The sequence below is a fragment of the Solanum verrucosum genome, unplaced genomic scaffold, assembly GCF_900185275.1.
Source record: "Solanum verrucosum unplaced genomic scaffold, falcon-dt-bn FXZP01000261.1, whole genome shotgun sequence".
In the NCBI taxonomy this organism is placed as follows: Eukaryota; Viridiplantae; Streptophyta; class Magnoliopsida; order Solanales; family Solanaceae; genus Solanum; species Solanum verrucosum.
Window position 1 is genome coordinate 15,222,951 of NW_026019969.1, and position 24,341 is coordinate 15,247,291.

Below are 24,341 nucleotides of genomic sequence, written 5' to 3' on the forward strand. Positions count from 1 at the left end.
AATAACAACCTTTTTACATATTTGAGGTAAGATAAGATCTACATACATTCTAAAGAACAAATATTTTGTGGTTAAATGGAAAACAAACGAGTATAAATGATGTAAATTAATCAATTTGTTTATTTTTATTTGTCACTTATTCTTAAAATAGATTTTCATTTTTACTTGTCACTTTTGACATATAAAAAAACTGAGTTATGGGGAATATAAATAAATAATAAAATCAACCAATTTGTTTATTTTTACTTGTCACTTATTTATAAAATAAATTTTTATTTTTACTTGTTATTTTTGACATATGAAAAGACAATAATTCTTTCTATGTGTTACCTTAGGCCTTAACATTAAATACATATTTTTCAAATTATTTAATAGCAAATATTTTGGTAAAAACTTATATTAATAAAAAAAAACTATTTTTTTTAATGAATGTAATAAGTTAAATTGAGACAAATAAAAGTTAACATAGAACAAGAGGGATTTGCGTAACATATATAAAACTATAGGGAAGATAACGCCCTATTAAGAGAAATCTCCAGGTAGGTTTCTAATTAACCAATATACTTAAGTTTTTCTGTACTTGGTTTTGTTTCAGTGGGTTTAAGATTGTGAACCGACTTACGCCCCCAATTTCCCTCGCTCACCAATAAACCTTAATCATCTTCCTGTAGAACAATCCATTGTTCAAATTCAAATCTTTGTGCCCTAGAATAAGAAATTCAAGGAATAATGTCGGGCATGGGAGATGGTTATGTGGGCACGGCCCAGGACGCCGTCAGAATCCGACGGCTTGAAAAGCAGCGAGAAGCAGAGAGGCGAAAAATTCAGGAGCTCAAGAACAAGACTGCTTCATCTAAAGGTCAACCTGGGCTTCTTCAATTTGGGTCTAGTACATCTGAGGTTTGCATTACATTTGCATACAAAGCTCGTTCTTTTATTTAATTTTCCTTTTAACTGATATGCTGGCGTAACTAGTTTGGGATAAAGGTGTAGTTGATCAATTGTTATGTATTGAAATTAACTTGCCTAGTGGCTAATGAAGTGGAATGAAAACCATGAGGTCTCAAGTTCAAATCCCAGCCGAGACAAAAACACTAGGTGATTTCTTCATAGCCTTGCTGGACGTAGTCCTTTGGTACCCATGGGAGGTGGTAGGTATCCCGAGTTATTAGTTAAGGTGCGCAAAAACTGGTCCGGACCCATGGTTATCAAAACATAAATAAATAACTTACCAGATTTCTGGGACTTTGTCACACCTTAACTTATTTCAGCCTTTGCGCATCCGAAGTTTCGATTACATTTGCATCCAAAGATCATTCTATTTTATTTTTAACTGATAGGCAAAAGTATCTAGTTTTGCATATAATGCGTCCAAATAGAGTGGAGAGTTACTAATTTGGTATGAAATTGAGCCAATAGAGCAGAATAGATATAAATGTTCATATAGTCTGACCTCAACTAGCTTGTGGATTAAGGCCTAGTTGAGAAATTGTTATCTATTGAAATGTAACTCACAAGATTTGACTTTTATAACTCCTGGGCTTATTCAACCTTTTGCTCATAGAGAATTAGACATGCTCCTTCTCTAATCTCTTGTTGCAAGGAAGAGTGGTAATTATGTTTTTTTCTTAACTTGTTGACTCACTGAATAGACAAGTTGATGTATTTTTTAGATATTGTTGCTTAGGTTAGTTCTTATTGTCGAAATATGTTGTTTCAGATTCTTGAGACTGCCTTTAAAAAGGAAACTGTGGGTCTTGTTACAAGGGAGCAATATGTTGAGAAGGTGAGCCAATTCATTTGCTTTTAAGCATTGCTTTATTTTTCAATTTCATCTTTGGTTTAAATTGACTGCTCCTTGTATTTCGGTTCACGTGTGGTAGAGGGTCACTATCAAAACCAAGTTTGAAGAGGAAGAAAAGGAGAAACTTCAGAAATTGCAACAAGAGTGAGTATTTCCTACTTACTGTGGCATTTTTGCAAAGCTGAAATATTGTAATATGTATGAATTTTGTTGTGATGTATGTTAAATTTGTCGACTGATTCTTCTATTATAGGGAAGAAGAGCTACAGTTACAAAAGCTTAAAAAGAGGAAGATTAAGGCTGACCCTCGACTCTCCTTTTGTGATGATTTGGATAATGGCAATGAAGATGAAGACGAGGAAAATAGTAAGAAATAATTTTCTTATCTAGTCTTGAAATTTGAAGTATTCCAGAGCAATCGGGACTATTTCATTTACATGCTTCTTTTTGAAGTGAATTTATGGAAACCGTGATTAAGATATTTAATTTAAGAATGTAATCTTCTTTCTGAGACTGGGTAACTTTCTTGAGGTTGCATTCAGTCTGGTTCCCAAACAAGCTGAATAATTAGCAGTCTTCTCAGTTCTTTATATTAGTTTGTTTTTGCCATGTTTCAGAACACATTATTCAGCGTCACTTGGGTATCTACCTTAGAGTGAGATGTTTCTTTCCCTCCTTTACTATTAGGCTAGAAGGGGAGGGGATGGCTGTTGTATGCTTTCAATCTTTTAGTTTCGTCGGGATAAGGATTTTGGGGATATTGCTAGTAGGTAGATCATAGATGGTACACGGCTTGTGACATCTCTTTTTTGGAACTCTGACATGCACATGGCACAATTATCTCAGTATTAACCGTGAGAGAACTTTCTGCTTGGTCTGTTCGATCACATAAATCTGCAGTTTGACATGATTTCAGCTTTGGAGGTAAATGCACTTGGGATTCAGGAGTTTCTGAAAGTAGATATCCTACAGTTCATGACTTCTTTAATGAAAATCCTGTTTCATCTCATCTCTTCCTCACTCTAATTTTTCTGTTCTTCCTCATCAAGATTTAGTCTCTTAAGTATGTTTGCTATGTTGCGGGCAACTATGACACTATCAAGTATCAAGTGTCACCAGATATGCATATGTACGTGCAGGGCCATCCACAACATGATCATGTCTAAACAATTATTTTAGCTATTATTTCTGACATAGTTGAAGATATAAATTGGGTTCAGATTGTGATGGCATGGTACTTATAGTTCCATTCACTTTCATCTATTATATAGAGAATGAAGAATCTGACAAGCGCATGTGGAGAAAGTTTGGGAAAGATCCTACAGTAGAGACAAGCTTCTTGCCGGACAGGTTGGGCATTCGTATAATCTGCCTCCCCCAAAATAAATCCTTTCTACTTCTGTTTTACTTATCGTGTTCTCTTCTGGCCTTTTTACTCATTAATGTAATTTGGAATTCAAAGTGCACTTTTTCAGTGAGAGGGAGGCTGAGGAACAAGCCGAACGTGAAAGGCTCCGGAAACAGTGGTTGCGCGAGCAGGAGCTAATCAAAAGTAAGTATATTATTCTTGTTTAAACATTTTCCAGTATTCCCTTACCCCGTCTTTTGAAACAGCTTCCTAGAAATCTGAAGCGTTTGAAGAAGCTTAGGTTCTGATTGTTTCTCTTGCAATATTTCTAGATGAGCCTCTACAGATAACTTACAGCTATTGGGATGGAACAGGCCATAGACGGGTGATCCAGGTCAGTAACTACTAGGCATGAAGATCCCAAAGGTTTTCCAAACTTTTGGATTCACTTGTACTTCTAACATTTCCAGGTGCGGAAGGGTGATAGCATAGGAGAGTTTCTTCGGGCAGTTCAGCAGCAACTTGCACCTGAGTTTCGGGAGGTTCGAACTACTTCAGTGGAGAATCTTCTTTATGTGAAGGAAGATCTAATCATTCCTCATGTAAGATTCTTCTTACCTGTGTGATTCATGTCTTACCTTCTAATTTGCTGAATATTGGCTAACTTACAACTAATTTTATTGAATGTTCAGCAACACAGTTTCTATGAGCTGATTATAAACAAAGCCAGAGGAAAGAGTGGACCGGTAATGTTCAACCCCTACCTATATTCTGGTGAAGTTGATGCATCACGTAGCTTGTGGCTTATGTCTAAGAAAAGAAGAATACCAAGATACCGTTTCCAATTTTTTCACATTAATTAGTCAAAGAAGTAGAATCTCTCTGCTGTACTGAGTGCATTTTAAAAAAAATAGAACTTTATTGTTATCAAAAAGTGGTTTGGGCTTGGGACTTCCATGTTGGAGGTCTCAAGTTTGAAACCCCTTGCCAGCGAAAGCAAGGGGTTTGCCTTCTGGGTCGAGCTCGTCGTGCCAGGCTTGCCTAGTGCGGGTTACCTCTCCTATGTGGTTTGCAAGCTATTGCATAGGAGCGGGGGTTTTACCCTGTGTGCACCTAAAGGGTAGCGGCTGCGGGTTTCCCTTGTCATAAAAAATAAATAAATAGCATTTGAAAGAAAATGATGAAGTATTAGGGGTGTTAGAGGTGGCTGTGTAATAGAGTCTCATGAAATGATCTTTGCTTTTTGGTTATCTTTTATCCCCGACAACTGCGCTTTTTTTTTTTTTTTGATAAGATAAGTGGTATTAATAACAGCATTAGGAAGATGCAAAATTTACAGGATATGGCATTTGAGCTTACAAAAAAATCTCTGGCTAACTATACAAACTATCTAAGCCAGAGCTAATGAGTTAGTAAAATCCTGAAGTTGTTCTGCATTAACAGCAGGATACAAGTTGGTCCAACTAAACAAATTTTCAGTGTACCTAGCCTTCAAAATGCCTAAAGCAGTTGACTCTCCATCAAAACATCTCTTGTTCCTCTCTAACCAAATACACCAAAAAATACAAGCAGGTATCATTATCCAGATCTTCTTGATGGCTTTGTCAACTTTCCATAGACTCCAACTCTCATATGCATCCTTAACAGTGAGGGGTGTGGTCCAATTGATGCCAGAGAGACAAAAAAACATGCTCCATAATTCTGAGGCCACCTCACAATGAAGAAGAAGGTGTCTGGGGTTTCAGCCTCTTTTTTGCACATATAGCATCTGTTTGGGAATTGGATTTTTCTTTTCTTTATGTTGTCTTGGGTGAGACATGCCTCATATAGAGCTATCCAAGTAAAAAAAACTACCTTAGGTGGTAGCTTGGTCCTCCAAATGAGTTTCCAGGGCCAGTTAGCTATCACGGGGTTTCTAGAGCACAACTGTTGATACCCTTCCTTGACTGTATAAACTCCTTTCTGGTGTCCCCATTTGAGCTTATCAGCTGCCTGGAGTTTAATGTGACAATGTTGTAGTCTAGCAAAAAGGTCTACCAGATCATTCACTTCCCAATCCCCGACAACTGCGCTTTGATTAACACAATAATTGAAATTTGAAGGATACCTATAGTTTCCATTTTAACATCTATTGTACGTGACTGTCTTCAGTTAAAGCTTATTTTATATGTAAAGGAGCACACGCACGTCCTTTCATGCATGTAATTACTAAAGAATGTCCAACAATAGTAATTACAAAAAGTTGTATAACTATGTATCTGTAAGTCTGCATCTTGGTCTTTGTATAATGCCTTACAAGTTACGTCTTTGTGTGATGTCAAGTACCTGATTTCTAGTTTTGTTTCCACGTTTATTAGATCATGTGGCAGTTACTCAGAAATATCTTTACTTCTCTGGACAGCTTTTTCACTTTGATGTCCATGAAGATGTGCGGACCATTGCTGATGCTACTATCGAGAAAGATGAGGTATGATTTCCTATGCAGATCCATTTTCTCCATGTTAAGTGATTTTTAATTGTGCTGGTTTCAAAAACTTTTCACCATGATATATCATATTGAGTGCCTAGTATGATACGTGTTTTAATTTTGGGATGCCATTGATTGATTAAAAGAACTTTAGATGCTGGTGTAGCATGACATATGCTTCTTTAACTAATAGAAATAGAAGGTTATCCTCCTTCGGGGTGACCCAGTGGTTTGGGCTTGTGACTTTCATGTTGGAGGTCTCAAGTTTGAAACCCCTTGCCAGTGAAAGCAAGGGGTTTGCCTTCTGGGTCTAGCTCGTCGCACCGGGCCTGGCTAGTGCGGGTTACTTCTCTTGTGTGGTTTGCGAGCTATTGCATAGGAGCGGGGGTTTTATCCTGTGCGCACCCAAAGGGTAGCGGCTGTGGGTTTCCCTTGTCATCAGAAATAGAAGGTTATCTTTTTAGTTTTTGCTTCCTCTTTCTATCTGTTCCTCTGAAATTAACCTCAATAGCAAATATCTAGTATGATGTCCTGGAACCAATGTTAATCACAGATAACATAAAAGCCCTGAGTGTGTGTGTGAGAGAGAGAGGAAGGGGGGGAGGCATCCCATAAATGTAAGTTTCTGCTTGTGGTTGCTGATGATCTTTCAAATCCATCTTTTCTCTCCTTATGTAAAGAAGACGACTATAAATTAGTTGATACTTTACATATTCGGTCAAGTCACTTGTCCATTCCAACTGAGCATTGATTTTTCTTAATTTAATTATGTTACAACTGATTTACAGTCACATGCTGGAAAAGTTGTAGAGAGGCATTGGTATGAAAAGAACAAGCATATCTTTCCAGCTTCACGATGGGAGGTAACATTTCTATTTCTATTTTCCTTTGCCCTTGTGTTTTTTTTTCTTCACTGTCTGGCAATGGACTTGATTGACAATTATCAAGTCATGTCTTCTAAGTGCTCAGTTGACACCAATTTCTTGAGTATATTAATTATGCTATTGACCATACTCCCAACTAACCAAACAAAATACTGTAGTTGCTCTCTGAACAACCCTTCCATCCCTACCATTCAAATCCGTAATGTTGTATAGCTATTTTCTTCTGCGTAATAAGCCTTTGGTTGTCTTTCTGTTTCACAGATATATGACCCAACAAAGAAGTGGGAGCGATATACAATTCACGGGGATTAAGTGTCATCGCGAATGAGATTGCCATTTTTCACCATCATTTGAAATGTTAAAGACAGAAAGGGCTTAAACTATAGTTTTTACTTGTATGATGCTTGTGTAAGATCAAAGGAGGTGCTGATGTATTTCTTCTACTCCCAATATATTATACTTTTTGGATTAAGAACTCCTATTCTAGATTATTAATGTATTGAAATTTGTATTTCTTATTCTACTTTGTTTTCCAGTTCCCATAGAATATCCCTGTTGAACTTTTTATTTAATTATTAGCAGGTTGGCAACGTGAGCACTACAAGTTCACTTTCAGTTGTATATTCACTACATTTTATGTTTGTTGACACCACTTGTTAGGCATAGTAGATCACGATCTCAGCATGATGAACATGCTAATTGTTACATGTTAGTATGAATTTTTTAAGCAAAATAATTTAACAAAAGATGTGTCACTAATAAGATCTTACCTTTAAGCTTGTATGGCTAATGATCTAATTTAATACTACTTAAATGTGATTTTAATCCTAGACTTAAAACTTATTCACAAGTTTTAGCATCTCATTTTACTAATTCCACTAGTGTGTTGTATGCCACTCAATTTCGGAAAGCAAGTTTAGATTTCCGAAGATATTAACTTTTAATATGGTAAATTGAAAAATAGATCAATTATTACCTATTAAGTTGACTTACAAGTGACTCTTCATAGCAAATCTGATATGGTAACTTCAAAAATAAATCAATTATCAACTATAACAAGTTAACTTATATTAATGCTGCAAAATTATTTATACTGCACATAAAAAATTATGAAAAATCATTAACCATTTTTTAAAGTACTAATTAATACTAAAATTTGTGAGATATAGATTTTCGTAATCAATTATTACTTCCTCTAATCCAATTTTTAAAAGCACTTTTTAAATTGTTCAAATAAGTATATTATTCAAAATTGAAAGATACATATTTTTTTCCTTTTAAAAATTACTCTTAACAAAAAAAATAGTATTAACAGATAAACTTTTAATTAAATTATTAATGAACTTTGTGCCTAAAAACTCATTTATTTTTAATCGAAATGAATAATAGGAGGTGGTAACTCTTTCTTCTTGCAAGCCCAAAGTGGCAGTATTTCATATTTGGGCCGAATAAATCTCTTGTTTACTGAAAAAAAAAAAGAAAAAAAAAGAAGAGAAAATAAAACAAAAATTTAGACCGTCTGTTCTTCTCCGATTTCTGTTTTACTTTCGTCTTAAAGTCTTTGTTCGTGTATTCCGTCTTCTTCCCTCTAACGCTTCAAAAATGGAAATTAGGGTTTTCTGTGTGTTGGCTCTTCTCCTCTTCTCTTCATCATTCCTTCAAGGTTTGCTTCACAGATCGTAGATCCCCTTGCTTGTTCATTTCCTTAATCAAATTCCTCATCTTTGCATGCTAATTTGATTGTTTGCATTTGCATTTACCTGCACGATTTCATGAATACTTTTTATGTAATGAGCTTTGTTTAATATACTCTGTTACGTTGATCTTGGAAATTGAGATTATCTTCGATGTAATCGATGTTCGACTATTTAATGGTAGTAGGTTTCACTGTAGAATAATTTTGTATTTTTCTTTTCGATTTAATTTCTCAATATGATATTGATTACTCAAGTAAATCTGGAATATTATTAAATATTATGCTTGAATCCTCTCCATTTGGAAATAGTAAACACTAGAATTGAAAGTTGACTTTTAATTATGAATTTTTTTTGCTAGTTTTGGCTAGTACTAATTGTCTTTAACTTGTCATAACTGTTGTTGCATGCATTGCCTATTCCCTGATCGAATTGTTGGCTCTTTTTGCTAGCTAGATCTTTGTTGTTATACTGTGAGAGTTGGCTTTCACACTTTAACCTGTTATTTTGCTAAGGTCATTTTCAGTAAAATGTATGTTGCTGATTTGTGTAGATGGCATTAACTGGTTTAGGATTGAGGCATAGTAGTTGTTAGACTTAGTGTTGTATATGTAAAGTTAATGATGGTTTCCTTTGATCTTTTCTTTTAGTTGCTAGAGGCCAATCTGACCCTGCAGTAGAAGTGGTTGAGGGTACTGAGGAAGCAGGGGATCTTGGAATTGTTGGCGATGATGTTCAAGACTTTAGCAGTGAGAGTTATACTCCTGCAGCTGGGGTCGAAACAGTTTGTGTTTTCCCTAAAAACCCTTCTAAAGGTAAGAAAGTTTAAATTGGGTGTTCTACTCTTGTCTTTATCATCTTTACCTAATTTTGCTTTGGAAAAGGTAGATGTTAATGGTTTGCTCTCTTAAATCATGTTTTTTGTTGTCTATGCAGTAGTGGCAGCTGGCGAGGAATGTGAACTGTTAGTTGGCATGAAAAATGATGGTAGTTCTGTATTTTCCTTCTCGTTTGCCTATTTGGTGTTTGATTTTCAGTAGTAATGGTCTGATAGCATCTCTTTGTTTATCTGCTCTAATGGATTTATATACTACTTTGGGTTCTGAAAACAGGGGAATCACATCTGAATATCATTGCTATCCAAGCCAGTGTTCACCTTCCTTTTGATCACCGCTATTTGGTTCAAAATCTTTCTGTACAGGTGATTGTTGGCTTACCTGAACAATTTTCTTATTTCTTCATTCTTAGTATTTCACAGGTTGTAAGGACAGTCTTACTGGTTAAATTTTTTGTAAGATCTGTGTTATGTTGCCTGTTTTCTCAAGGTAGACTGAGATGAGTTCCTATTCATTTGTGGTTCGGCTTTTCTTCTCTTCTGAATAGAGAGTTGGAGTCAATAGTTTCTAAGAATGTGAGCCCTTTTGTTAAGCTTGTGTATTTATCAGTTTTATTAGTATCAGTCACTCAAGGACTGTTAATTTTATGGTGAACCAGTTGTGAAAATGGGGAAGAAAACTGAGATCAAGTGGACAATTCTGCTGAGTAGCTATAAGTCCCCCCCCACCCACACACACACACACACAAAAAAAAAAAAAAAAAAAAAACCATCATTTGTAGGATGCATTGCCTTGTTAGCTGAATTATATCACAAGGTCTATTAAACTGATCTACTTCAAGCTTTGCACTTGAAATCATATGGTACCATTTGAGAGTTGTGTTTATCTTGAGTGGTGATCTTCACAAGGTTTTCAAATATCTGGTCCAATGATAGAGTTATAGGTTCTGGAATTTTAATTTATTGAAGTATCGTAATCAATCAACTATGTGAGTGATGACCTAAAAAGAAAACTTGAACTGTTAATTTAGTACAAGGGAAGGGTGTTCAGTGCTTAAATATGCTAAGCAGCATGAGAACTATTCGATGTTCTTTCAATCTTAAACAGGTTTTCACTTGATCTTAAAAGATTTCTAATTGGTCAGGCAAATGGTTTCTATTTTAGAGGTGATGAAGCAGTGATGTAAACCTTTAATTTGAAGTGGCATCTTCTCACCACAAGTTGGTCAGATAGCAAAAAACAAGAAGTTAGCCATGTAGTGAATTGCTGGTGATATAAAAGAAAGAACAGGCAAAATAAAAGGACAATAGTTGAGGATATGGCTTCCATTAAAATTTCATTTTCTTAAAAATCGCTTTCAACTAGGCACCTTAGGGTGAGGGTCAACATTTTATGTTACCAGAAGTAGAGAACCGATTGGGCAACAAGTGATCACATGTAGCTTGCTCAAGTTATATTCCCACAGGCTGTTCCTTTCTACTTTCTATCTCCACTGTCTATGATGGCCTTATGGTGAAACCTTAGTCTTATTTTGCTATTGACATTGCTTTTGTGAATGAATTGTTTTTGTCATTGTAATTGTTGCTGTTGTGGTGGTTGTGCTTGTTATCAGTATTGTTCTGGTTTTTGCTGATATGCAATATGTGATATAAAAAGGGTTCGTGGTATTAGTTTACTTTAAGGTACTCGGTCATGAGAGTTGGTAATCACATGTAGCAATTGCTGAAGATATATTGCCACAGGATTTTTTCCTGCTTTTAATAACCCATATCTATACCGGCATTTTTTGGAATTCTTTTTAAAAAATTATTATTATTATTATTATTGCTGCTACTATTATTATTCTCAGTTTTACTGTTGTTGTCTTTGTCATTATTGTTATTGTTGTTGTCATTGTCTTTATTGTTGTTGTCATAGTCGTTATTGTTATTGTTGTGTATTATATGTGTTTGTTCAAACATCTCTTCGATGTTTCATCTTTTGTTAACTGTGATTTGGATACTAGAATTGGCTAATTGTGTATGTTCATTCATTTACTAGGCTTTTAACAACGCAACAGTTCCTCCTTCAGCTCAGGCTACCTTTCCATATATATTTGCTGTCAGCAAATTTATGCAGGTTTGTTTACAGAGCATTGTTACCCTCTTCTCTCATCAACTAACAGGGAAAATATTGTCCAGCTTATTTTCATATAATTTGCTTTCACGTAATTCTCACAGTTTCTTCTCTGCACTGATGACTCTGTTCTGTCATGTTTCAGCCTGGAAGTTTTGATCTGGTTGGCACAATTATTTACGAGATAGATCAGAACGCTTACCAAAACGTGTTCTACAATGGAACTATTGAAGTGACTGAACCTGGTGGTCTTCTCAGTGTTGAGTCAGTTTTCTTGTTTTGTCTTGCTGTAGCCCTCCTTAGTCTTCTTGGGTTCTGGATCCGTGGTCAGATACAAAATCTCTCGAAGGTGCTTATACTTACCTATGTTCCTTGTAAGACTGGATAAATGTGCTTCAAAACCTCAGTTATTTCGTAAAATGCCTGTAGGGAATGTATGAGGGGCCACAAGTAGATAGTATCTGGGGTTTTTTTTTTTTTTTAATCTTACATCACTATCCTCTTGACATGTCTTGTGTCAAAGGACCCTGAAATCTGCTTCCAAGAGTGACTGAGAGCTGATGTGCCAGTGATGGTGAGAGGGTCTTTCAGACTTGAGGCATTACATATGAGAACAAAACGATTTGCTGAGCAGCTGGGACCTAATAAATATACCTTGCCATCTAGTGCAACTTAGTGCTCTTTTCTGAGTAACATATCTTTTTTGTTTTTTGTCAGCAATAATCACATTAGGGGTTTAAGCATATAAATTCCTGTGCTTTTTTTCCCCTTCTGAATCATTCTCTTTTTCATTTTGGATGTGTGTAGAAAACTAAGAGAGCACCAAAGGCAAAGGTTGAAGTTGGAACTGCAACAACTGATGCATCCACAGACGAATGGTTGCAGGTTTGTGGTTTATTATAATGTTAAAAGAATATAATTCTGGAAATGTTTTGGCAATCTAGTCTTCAAATTATCAATGCTTACTTTTATTGTTTGGACTTGGTTTTCAAGAATTCGCTGACTAACTTGTCCTGTTCTGTTTTTTCTAGGGAACTGCATATTCTCAGTCGCAGGCCAACAAGTTGAAGAAGAAGAAATGAATGACTTGAAGCTACTAGTTTTAGCTGTATGAAGCAGTATGAGAAGTCTACAATCCTGAGTTCGGCTTGGATTTCACGTGATCTCCAAAATGTGAGGTTATAAATTAGAATTGTTAGACCTGCTTCACTGTTGTAGCATGAAGTATAACTTATTATCCTCCAACTTTTACTGCCAATGAACTAACTGGGTATCAAGGATGCAAAGAAACAATTTTGTCAAATTCACTCTCATTTTCCCCTTGCAACAAATTTACTTTCCCTTTTGTTTCTTTGAGTTAGATAGTTCTGTCTATATCACACCCCTTATACCCTGCTAATGTGGGATGCTTGTGCACCAGACTGCCCTTTTTCCATATAGTTGTGTCATCTAGGAAGATTTATTTATTTATTTTTTATGTGGTAAAAACCTAACAAAAACAGCGATGGGTTGGACCATGGGAATGTGAACACCTAACTTAGATGGAAGCAGATCACATCAATATACAGATCATCAAGCCCTGTTTCTTTTTATGACATTTAGGAGATTGGTGAAGAAGCAAAAGATTTCATTAAAGATATTTTATTTTCTAGCTTTGCTGGATGTCTAGTATCCACATTTGTTTATTGCTCTAAAATAGTAGATGCAATTAATCATCACATGCCACAGAAAATAAATAAAGCTACCATTCATTATATGTTTAATTGTGGATCCTCACAAAACTTATTGCTAACCGTGAGGTATCATTTTCCTTCCTCTTTTTGGTTTGAGAAAGGGAAAAACGAATTTTTTTCACTCATTTTGCACCCCACGATATCTTTACTGTCATCTGAAAATATTTCCCATTAACAGTTACGAATGAACATTTGCACACCATACTCCTAAGACTCCATTGTGAGATTTTACTGTGAGATTTTACTAAGCTTGTTGTTATTGTGTTACATTGGAATTAATATTGACAACGTAAGTACAAACCTTCTAACGTGACTAACCAATTTTGTGCTTTGCCTAGTACAACGCTGCATGTGGGAAATCGCATTCAAGTGAAATCATGCTTAATCAGTTGGGGAATCATTTACTCGGTTCTAAGAAAGCTTAACCACTTTCCATTCTTAATCTTCTTCTTTTTTTCCACCAAAGTAAAAAGAGATAGCGGTGAATTCAAAACGTAAATTTCAAAGTTAAATAACTAAATTTACTATCTAATACTTGGTAATTTTCTTATTAGTATAAAGATATTGTTGAACAGCACCAAACAAAGCAAGCTGGACAGCAATGACAATCAAGATATTGTTTAGTTATATTTTAAGATAGGGTAGGAATGAAAGTCATATAACGAGACAGTTTGAAACAATTTTTATTAGTGTGATGCATAAGTCAATAAAAGAACAAAAAAATGAGCTAAAAAGTCAAATTTATGAAAGTAACATTTTTTGCAGTGATTGTGTGTCAGAAATAGGTAAGTGAAGAAGCCACCACGAGGTAGATAGAGGTGGGATTTAATTTGCGGGACAAACAAAGGACAGCAATTTTCTTCCCCTTTTTAATAAATCTTTTAAGCGGAATCAAACAAATTACTGATATATATTTGCAGTATGTGTCAATTCAACTGTCCAATAACTAATGAACTTTTCAAATGTCACGATTTTGTTTTGAGTTTGATTTTTTATATGATCATTCAGATAATAACTAATAGTATTAGTTACATAATCATTTATTAAATCGACCCCTTTTGTTTCCCATAAAAGGGGTAATCATCTATTAGTAACAAAAATGAGAGCTTACATTCTAATTAACCCAGACTATATTACACTATTGTAATAGGATTTCATATCAATTGTCGATGAATGGAACCAATGGAAAAGTCTTTTATATATGCACTTCCATTTTATTCCACACTGGGCTAAACCGACACAAAGACACTCTTAACATGATTTTCTCAAAAATAACTCGCATTATTAAAATATTCTTAACAACTTTATGTAGCTTCTCTCAATTGTCAATGTACCCAACAAACCTTGACAACAACAGAGGAAGACTGAACTTTCCTTATATTAATGAGATTCAATCTATTAAAAAAGACTTACCCTATGCATAATGTAATTTTCTAGTAGAGGAGATTCCATACCACTTTGTAAAAATACGACACATGCACATAACTCAAACGCAAAAAGGGAGTGTTTCCCAAATCCATATAAACAGACATCAATCCATCTAACTGACATGGGACTCTAACCCGCTCTAACACCACTGCAACTAACCAATGCAAAAGATGCAAGATTGAACGTTATTGAATTATAGGAAGAGGATGCAGCTATGGTAGAAGTAGTCTAGAATAATAATACATAAATAATCATGAATTATCCTTCTTCATGATTAGTACAATAATTTTTGTTCCATAATTTGCCGCAGTAGAAGTTAGTTGATAAATGTCAAAAAATCACGTGAAGATTGGGAGACCATGTTTTAGTCACTCACTATAAATGCCAACATTTACCTGCCCCTTGTATTCAATTTAAAACAAAATAAAAGAAGTATATATAATAGAAAGAATGGCAATCATATCATTATTAACAGTTTAGATCAAAAAGTAGTCAAAGTTTCACATATAATTGAGGATATTCAGTAAAATAAGTGACATAAATGAGAGCTAACAAAGTAGGTTAACAGCTAGAAAAGGGATTTTTGTGTACAGTTGGAGACCTCATTGAATGATGATAATGGCGTTTTATCAAACAGCTACCTATGTCTGTGACCACCCATTCCCGAATAATTTTATTTTTATTTACAAAAATCACCTTTCAATTTTATAATCTTTCTGTCATTCATAAAAATTCAAGACCATGGGACCTAAACTCATGTGAGGACCTTAACTACGTGCCGGTGAGCCGGTCATAAAAACAGCCTTTTTCTTTACTTGTTGGTAAGTAAACAAGTACTATAAATATACCCTTAAGTCAGTTGAGACAAACACATTCAAGAATACCATTCACAACTTACATTTATTTTGTATTAACAGAATGGGGCTTCAGTCCCTTTGTGGTAGAGTCCTTCTGGGACTGACCCTGTCTTTACTACTCTCTAGTTTCTGCATTGCTGATGACAAGACAATTAAGGTGGTTGGTTTTGGAGAATGTGCTGATTGCAAGGAGAATAACATTAACACTATTCATGCTCTATCAGGTTCTTTCTTATTTTATTTGAATGCATGTTATGTTAACTGTCTTAAAATTATAATGGTTATATGACATGGTATCCGAGTCAGGCTTACAATGTTGGATCACACATTTTCTTGTTCATGCTCCAGATGTCTCGTCTTGAGCATGCAAGATTATAAAAGGTTATTGTCTTTTATGTGGTTTTGAAAGATTTATCACTTCTTGAGCTAGCTTTTGAATTAAAGTTAGGTTCAAGGTTCATTTTCTAAAAATTTCGTAGTAGATTTCCATAACAATGTTATATTATTGGTTTCAGGACTTCATGTAAGCATTGACTGCAAGCTTGAAAATGGAGAAATCAAAACAAGGGGTGAAGGAGAGCTTGACCAAGATGGCAAGTTTGAAGTGTCACTTCCTAAGGAGATGATGAAAGATGGCAAGCTGAAAGAGGAATGCTATGCACAGTTACACAGTGCATCAGCTGCACCATGTCCAGCACACAATGGCATTGAATCATCCAAGATTATTACTATCAAAACTGATGGAAAACATACATTGAAACCAGCTGGAAATCTTAAGTTCTCAACACCCTTGTGCACTTCTGCTTTCTTGTGGCCTTACTTCAAGTACCCACCATTGCCACAGTTGCCACCTTTCCCAAAAGATCATCCTTGGATGAAGAAGTTCCCTAAGTTGCCACCTTTCCCAAAAGATCATCCTTGGATGAAGAAGTTCCCTAAGTTGCCACCATTTCCACCAATGCCACCATTGAAACACTGGGGCCACCCTTTCCCTCTTCCACCTATTCCTCCCCTTTTTAAAAAGCCATGTCCACCACCACTAGTAAAGCCACTTCCTCCTCCAGTTCCCGTTTACAACCCAACACCAAAGCCCACACCAGAGCCACCAGTAGTAAAGCCACTTCCTCCTCCAGTTCCCGTTTACAACCCAACACCAAAGCCCACACCAGAGCCACCAGTAGTAAAGCCACTTCCTCCTCCCGTTCCTGTTTACAAACCAAAGCCAAAGCCTCCTCCAGTTCCCGTCTACAAGCCCAAGCCTAAACCTCCTCCAGTTCCTACTTACAAGCCCAAACCAGAGCCTCCAGTTAAAAAGCCATGTCCCCCTTCAGTTCCAAAACCAAAGCCTCCTCCAGTTAAAAAACCATGCCCCCCTAAAGTTCCAACTTACAAACCCAAGCCTAAACCAGAGCCACCAGTAGTAAAGCCACTTCCTCCACCAGTTCCAGTTTACAAGCCACCAGTAGTGAAGCCACTTCCTCCTCCAGTTCCAGTTTACAAGCCACCAGTAGTAAAACCCCTTCCACCACCTGTTCCAATTTACAAAAAGCCATGCCCACCATTTCCACACCTTCCACCAATAGTGAAGCCACTTCCTCCTCCAGTTCCAATTTACGTGCCACCAGTAGTAAAACCCCTGCCACCACCCGTTCCAATTTACGAGCCACCAGTAGTAAAACCCCTGCCACCACCTGTTCCAATTTACAAGCCACCATTTTACAAAAAGCCATGCCCACCACTTCCACCATTCCCTAAAATTCCTCCCTTCCACCATCCTCTCTTCCCTCCACTTCCACCTAAAATTCCTCACCCATAGACCAAACATTAAATTCAAGAGTTCCTTTGGGTGTATGTAGGGCTGAATCTTTTTCTGTTTTAAAACCATGAAAATTATTTGCAATTTAATGAATAAAATCGACCGCCAAGAGATATGATGCTTGAGAATGTCAAAGTAAAAGATCAGAGAAATAGGGGAGTTAATTTCACAGTGTTGGTTTGCTTAGTTAAGTTTTCATGCAAATGTTTGTATATCTTCAAGTGAATCATGGTCCGGTAGTGAATAATCGTGATATGTTGTATACGTTCAAGAACGGATCTTTTTAATTTTCTTGTTTATTCTCATTCATAGACACTTGTATTACTCATATCTTTTTAATGCAATGTTTTGTTTTTCTTATTCATGTGTCAACTTGTACTGCTCCTTTCTTTATACTACTTCATATTGCTCTTTGTTATTCATGGAAACTTGTACTGCTCCTTTCTTTATACTCCATTTTGATCCTATTCCTTTCTAATGTGTCAGTATTAGGATACTTATTAGAGTATAATAATAATCTATAATTTTCAGTGATCATTGGCGATTGATAGAGATGACACATTTCTATCAATCATTGTTGGCTTATATGCTCATTTACGGTTGCATCAAAGAGTCAAAATTAATTATGTAGCAGATTCCACGGCTACCGACAAATATCATTAAATGCTATCTACCTACTTGTGTAGATAAAACAATCAATCTTCCTATAATTAGCAATCCATGATTAAGCAATTAACAGACAATAATTCATTTCCTATGGGAACTATTCCTAATTAATTCCATTAAATTTGTCCAGCTATAATCTTAGAGTACTTTGTAAACCAGTGCCACACCTTTAACTTAAGGTTTTAATCTTTGATAATAATTTGAAATAATACAAATAAATTGTACTGCACTGAGGCCACCGCTGCATATAGCTCGTGAGTGAATGAAACCTTTTTTCTTTTTTTGCTTTCGTTTAAGAAACAAGGTTTATATGATAAATTGGTAATTATAAGAGGAAAAACATTGCAAGCCATTTATAATTATTGAAGGGAAAAGACTCAAATATGTCATCAGACTTTGAGAAAAATCTAATTTATATTTACTAGTTTGACTCATTTATGTCATAATTTGTTTTTACACGTAGTCAATTATGATTCAGCCACATCGTTAATTAAATCACTTTTTAAATTAGAAAAAACTCAAATATGCCATCAAACGGAAATGTCCAGAAATTGACATAAATGAGTCAAACGGACACTGAGCATTTTTCTCAAAGTTCAATGGCAAATTTGAGCCTTCTCCCATTATTGAACTACTCTTCATGCACAAATTAATACAACAACATATCCAGTGTAATCTCATGAACATCATACCTTACCCTTACCTCAGAACTCAGAGGTTGCTTGAGCCTTCAGATATGACCTTAGCTCAAGAAACAACAATTCAAAGCAGATCGAAAAAATAATAATAAGGAAGTGGAGAAGCATGGCAATTCATGCACAAATTAACAAGAGAGAAAAAAAGCTTACCAGAAAGAGAGACATGTCCAGTTGAGAAAGAAAAGAGTGCAACGTTTGGATTCCCTGCGGCCTGCAAACACAAAGCCCAATAAAATGGCCCATTAATAATGGGCTTGTTGACATCGCCGCACAGAAAGAGCTTGGGCTTGTAGATATTGCCGCCTTAAAAAGGCCCGTTAGCATCAGTGACGCATATATCACGTGATTTGCCATATCTCTAACTAACTATGGTAACTTTTCACCAACTACGGTGACTTTTAACTCAAGTCCGTCCTCTATCAGACTCTCCAAGATCCTGACACCTGTCCGATCAAACGGTGGTGATTATTTTTCCATAAATTATCCGCTTTCACATCTTCCTATATAATATTCTGTCTCGCTTAAACCCTAAGCACAAATCGTACCATATTGTAAGTTTGAGAAACATCTAGAGAGAAATGGTTAATCCAAGGGTTTTCTTTGACCTTACCATCGGCGGTGCACCAGCTGGCCGCGTGGTGATGGAGCTCTTCGCCGATACCACTCCCAAAACCGCTGAGAACTTCCGAGCTCTCTGTACCGGTGAAAAAGGTGTTGGAAAGATGGGTAAGCCTTTGCACTACAAGGGCTCAACCTTCCACCGTGTGATCCCAGGGTTCATGTGTCAAGGAGGTGATTTCACCGCCGGAAACGGTACCGGAGGAGAGTCGATCTACGGCGCCAAATTCAAGGACGAGAACTTCGTGAAGAAGCACACCGGCGCTGGAATTCTCTCCATGGCTAATGCTGGACCTGGAACCAACGGTTCTCAGTTCTTCATCTGTACCGCTAAGACTGAGTGGCTCGATGGGAAGCACGTCGTGTTTGGACAAGTTGTTGAAGGCTTGGATGTGATTAAGAAGGCCGAGGCTGTTGGATCTAGCTCTGGAAGGTGCTCCAAGCCTGTGGTGGTTGCTGACTGCGGTCAACTCTAGATCTGATGATGATGTTATAAACGTTGATGATGATCTAGTTTTTATCAGTCTTTTCTATATTTGAGTCGCCGTTTTAGGCTTTGTTTTTAATTTCAACCTATCTTTACTTGCTTGGGTCTGGTCGGGTCGAGTTCTTGGGTTAACTGTAATTGGTTGTGGTGTTGCTTCTACCAGTTTATGTTTAATCTTAAGACTACAATTAAATAAGATAATAGACTTGCTGCTAATCTCGATTTTGTTACTTAATCTCCAATTTCCGGTTGAATGTTGTCTAGTCTTTTACTGAACTAAGTCATTATTTTGTTGTTTTCGTTTGGTCGATAAAGATGTGACCGACTTTTGACCGGTGTGGTTTGCGTGAATTGAATGGGTTACTCTTTCTCAGAGTTGTGGGTCCTACACTTGAATCTGATTCCGATATTTTTATTTTGTGGTAAATTGTTGAAGATCAAATTGAGCGGTGATTGTTGTGGAGGGTCCACAGTTGCAGGATGTGGCGCACCACCGAAGAGTGTAATATTAAGTAAGGTGGCCCTTGTGTCGTTAATTAGCATAACAAGAAAAGTTTATCTACGTTGTTCCCCAATAATAATAGTTGCAATTTACATTTAACCTTCGATATAAATTTACTTTTTGAAAACTATACTAAACAGCTCCATTTGGGACAAGTTACTAGTATTTATACACTAGTGTGACTCGTTTAGATTGTTTTGTCGTTGGTCTTTTAGAAAAACGATTATACATAAGTTAGTATTCACGTCGTTTTATTAGTATAATATCAATGAATAATTTATCATATTATGTCTATTTTATTTTTGTTATCAAATAATATTTATTTTTCAATATTTAGATGATTTATACTTAATAAGGATGATTAGATAGAAGTGTATATGTGTGACTCGTTTAAATTGAAAAAACAGAGGACTATGTTTAGAAAACTAGAGTGTATGTATGACTCATTTAGCTCTCATAGAAATGATAACTTGTTTAAATTTGTTTACATATTTCTGTATATCGAGAAGTACATATTCCTTGGTTTATTTCAACTGCTAAAAGACATAATCCTAACTGATTTATTCACGAAAAGAACATTTGCATTAATTTTTGTAGAGGAAAAATGTTTGGTAAAGAGTTTATACCTTGTAATATTTTCTAGTTTTACCTTATGTCGCACTTTTTTTTTTTATATGTTTTCAAAAGATAAGTTCATATTTGAAGACTTTTACTCTGAATAATATGCTAATAAATCTTATAAATATAATTGTATATCTAAACATTATACATTTGTGTTAAAGTCTCTTTACTTTGTTGAGTTCCGTGCTATACAACTTTTTTATTTTTATATTCCGTGCCAATCAAAAAAATTTAAAGCAAGATTCCACTATGCGTTTATTATACTACTTCAGGAGTAATAGTTAGTAGTACTAATTTTAGGAGGTAGAGGTCACTTCAGAATGATTAACTTGTCCTCATAACACCACTTTAGTATAGATTAGTTTATATGAAAATAAATTTATTTTAGGTGACTAAATGAAATATGAAGACTTGTTTAGGGGATCATCTATTGTATTTAGACAAGATATTGTCTAATACATCAATCTATCAGTATTTGTTAACTTCGCTCTCATTTGCCCTTCAACTTTATTAGTAATGATAGGTCTCTTTTTTAAATGAAACGACAAAGTTTTTCCTTTTGCAAAATGTGGCAATGGTGCACATTTCGTTGTATTAATATTCTGGACTTTGTGACAAAAATAGTCAATGCTATTTTGTTGTAGATTGAGCTTTAATAGGCATTTAGGGGATTTAATTATTCTTGAGGTTTTAGAGGTCCTTCTTTTTAAGACCACATACAAGTGGCCATGTGTCCTAGCATCATTTTCAGAAATTGAAATGATTGGATTCTATGTTTCAAAAGACTTTTAAAAGGAATTCATTCGTAAATGGGAAGTGGACAACTTTGAATTGTATTTTTTCTACCACATTCATTGATACTGAAGTGAGGATATATAATCAGATGCCAGTCATGATTTAAAATTTATGCTTTCCAACTTTATTAGGAATACATAACTCGTTTTTATAATTAAGTTTGCAATTATATGTTTGTATATATTAAATTTAAAAATGTATAAAAAATATAAGATATAAATAAAAATTATCAGATTCGTTTCCTCCACTCTTGCAAATAATGGTCGTTCACTTCGAAATTCTTGTGGAAACTAGTGGTCCTTGACCTCGGAGAACATTATTGGCTCCACTGAAAGTTTAGGGTCATGTTCTTTATTTCTTGGAATATACCTTTTTTATTTTCATCTATTAATTAACTTTATCTATTTATATTCTCGATATTGCTAAATTTTATTATACTTAATTTGATGTATCTCTTGAAATCAACCTCAATTTTTCGATTTCACTTGAAATAATCTAATTTACTTGCTTTTGTCTTTTGCATGACTCGATCCATTAAACAAATTTGACCCATATGATGAACTATTAATGTTTATGTATTAAAAATTTCATTTGATTATGAAAATTTAGCTAAGAAGTAGATTGAATGGAGTTGTTGAGTTCGAAGTGATAATTTTTTGTTGAAAAAATATTGTTCGTTGAACTGTGAAATTTGATCCTTAAGCTACATTTAATTTGCACCGTAAATGAAACTCGAAATTTGAGGTTAGAACGAACTTTGTTTTAAGTGAACATTTTACAAAAGCTCAAGAACACCTATGGGAGTTCATATTTGAAATTTGGGGTTTCTTGAAGAATTATTTTTGAGTGAACTTCAACTGCAACATAGTTGGGGAAGAAGAACAAAATAAAATTTCAGAATTAGACACCCAATATCACTAAGAATTGATCAATAGTATCAAGTGTGCACATATGTTTATCTTATTTGTACATTATTTTGAAATCTCACGAACGAAGTTCCTTAATCTCTTGAATTATAATGAGCAACACGAGAAACTTTATGTATGATTTTATTTTGCTCTGTTACGATATGTATGATTCAGTTTTGCCTTTATCACCGTCACAGTCACTTCATCAATTTGCTGTCATAATATATTTTAAATGAGTCAATGGCTTGAAATTATGTATCTTCGTGTTTATGTTTTTTCAATACTTTATATAGTTTTAGTTTTATATTATCTACTTTTGATTAAAAATATGTAAGTATTTTCTTATAAATTCTTTTAAAGAATTGCAAAAATGATTTCTTAATTGCAATAGTTTTTTAGACACGTTCATTGCTTCTTATAATTTATCTTGCTAGTGTTTCAAGTTGGTTCTAAACTAATTTTATATTGGGATAAAATTCAAATATGCCATCTAACTTTTAGAAAAGACTTATTTTGGTCATCTGTTAAAAGTTTAGTTCATCTATGCTATTGTTGTTAAAGAAAAGGCTCATTCATGCCATTTTTTTTAACTTCGATTTTGCAAAACCATTTCTTACCTCCCAAATTTTTGACTTACAAATGATTTTAGAATTTTGGTTTTTAAAAAATAAATACTACAACAAAAAACAACTTTTAGCGGCAATAAATAGACACATTAATAAAGAGTGCTAAAGTCTTTACCGACTTTAGTTAATTGTCATTAGATTCAGTGTCGCTAAAGGCTTTATGGACATATACAAAGAGTTCTAATTGCCGCTAAAAATACATATTTAGCGACAATTGAGCTATTGCTGTTAATTTGCCGCTAAAGATAATTTTTAATGTAGTGAAATTAATGATGTAACAAAAAATTTGAGATAATTCGTGAAGAATTGAAGTTATTAAAAAAATTGAAAGTTGTTTATGTTTTGTGTTCTTATTTTAATCTCTCAAATTATAACAATCTAACATAAATTGAAGTAAAATGAATATACAAGTGAAAATATTAAATAATATGAATATATCTTATAAATTTATTACATTACATTTTCAATTATTTTTTAAAATTTTAAAAAATAATATAAATTATTAGGTAATAATTGAATTTACTATCCATTTAACATGATTTTTAACTTAACAGAATAATTTTGAAAATAATTAAAAGAGTTATAGTAGAAAGTAGCATTTTGATTTATGTCCTTGAATATTTTTCTTAAGGAGTGTGTCATACTATAACAATTTACTTTATATGAATTAGAGGGACTAAGAGAGTCATATATTGATAGTATTATTTAAAAATAATAATTAAAAATCAATTCATTTAAAAAGCAAACCGTACATATTATGCAAAAAACTATTTCTACTTATTTTCTTAAAATTATATTTCAAAATTTTTGAAAATATTAAACAATAACACTACAGTATTTCTACTTATTTTCTTAAAAAATTTATAGTGTTAAATCAAATTCAACACTATAACTATTCACATGCAAAAAAGTAAATTCTAAAGGAATGTAAGAAAAATATTTAAAAGAAGGCAAACTTTGCACCTTAATTGTTTGCTTTTGACAAAACTTAGAAAGCAAGGTGCAGGCAGTCCTGTGACTTACAAGTACACTGTCATCTTGCGTCTCGGAAGGACACTTCACCTTTCCGCATAAAATTTTATGGAGTTATCCTTCTATCTAAATGTTGCCCTTTTAATTTTAACTTATTTTTTATTGTTCTTTTAGAAATTTCACTTTTTTTTTTTTACCCTTTTAGCTCCTGACTCTTATAATTCAGGTTAAATTCAACCCGCCCCAACCCTCTTCACTGCCATCCCTACATGGTATTGGATGTTCGACAATCATAACAGAGAAGGTGTACATTTGCGTCAATTGAATAATGATAAAAGTACTTTATATATATATATATATATATATACACAATAGAGATTAATTATTTTCGCAAGATAGAGAGGAAAAAGGACCCTTTTGCTATTCTAAAACGTTTGAAACATGAGTCTTTTGAGTATTATAGTTA

The 24,341-nt window shown here is 34.5% G+C and overlaps 4 protein-coding genes across 6 annotated transcripts; all 4 read left to right on the forward strand.

Annotated features, from left to right (window-relative positions):
• Positions 1-522: 522 nt before the first annotated feature.
• LOC125816083 (protein XAP5 CIRCADIAN TIMEKEEPER) lies at positions 523-7,016 on the forward strand. Its single transcript, XM_049495676.1, has 12 exons — positions 523-900; positions 1,721-1,786; positions 1,884-1,948; positions 2,058-2,170; positions 3,076-3,154; positions 3,280-3,356; positions 3,485-3,546; positions 3,623-3,754; positions 3,845-3,898; positions 5,554-5,619; positions 6,408-6,482; positions 6,765-7,016. The coding sequence occupies exons 1-12, from the start codon at positions 730-732 to the stop codon at positions 6,813-6,815; spliced, it is 1,011 nt and encodes a 336-aa protein (XP_049351633.1). The 5' UTR covers positions 523-729; the 3' UTR covers positions 6,816-7,016.
• Positions 7,017-8,003: 987 nt separating this feature from the next.
• LOC125816078 (translocon-associated protein subunit alpha-like) lies at positions 8,004-12,465 on the forward strand. The gene is made up of 8 exons (XM_049495673.1): positions 8,004-8,166; positions 8,848-9,012; positions 9,134-9,184; positions 9,310-9,398; positions 11,074-11,151; positions 11,294-11,497; positions 11,956-12,033; positions 12,180-12,465. The coding sequence occupies exons 1-8, from the start codon at positions 8,106-8,108 to the stop codon at positions 12,228-12,230; spliced, it is 777 nt and encodes a 258-aa protein (XP_049351630.1). The 5' UTR covers positions 8,004-8,105; the 3' UTR covers positions 12,231-12,465.
• Positions 12,466-15,163: 2,698 nt separating this feature from the next.
• LOC125815684 (proline-rich protein 4-like) lies at positions 15,164-17,337 on the forward strand. Of its 3 annotated transcripts, none has more exons than XM_049495219.1 (3): positions 15,164-15,390; positions 15,682-16,814; positions 16,875-17,337. In XM_049495219.1, the coding sequence occupies exons 1-3, from the start codon at positions 15,228-15,230 to the stop codon at positions 16,980-16,982; spliced, it is 1,404 nt and encodes a 467-aa protein (XP_049351176.1). In that variant the 5' UTR covers positions 15,164-15,227; the 3' UTR covers positions 16,983-17,337. The 3 variants fall into 3 exon arrangements, with proteins under 3 accessions (XP_049351176.1, XP_049351177.1, XP_049351175.1); XM_049495220.1 differs by having other exon boundaries at positions 15,682-16,704; positions 16,882-17,337; XM_049495218.1 differs by having other exon boundaries at positions 15,682-17,337.
• A 1,539-nt stretch (positions 17,338-18,876) lies between these two features.
• On the forward strand, positions 18,877-19,651 carry LOC125816815 (peptidyl-prolyl cis-trans isomerase). Its single transcript, XM_049496435.1, has one exon. It carries the CDS (start codon positions 18,925-18,927, stop codon positions 19,438-19,440), a length of 516 nt encoding a protein of 171 aa, XP_049352392.1. The 5' UTR covers positions 18,877-18,924; the 3' UTR covers positions 19,441-19,651.
• Positions 19,652-24,341: the final 4,690 nt, after the last annotated feature.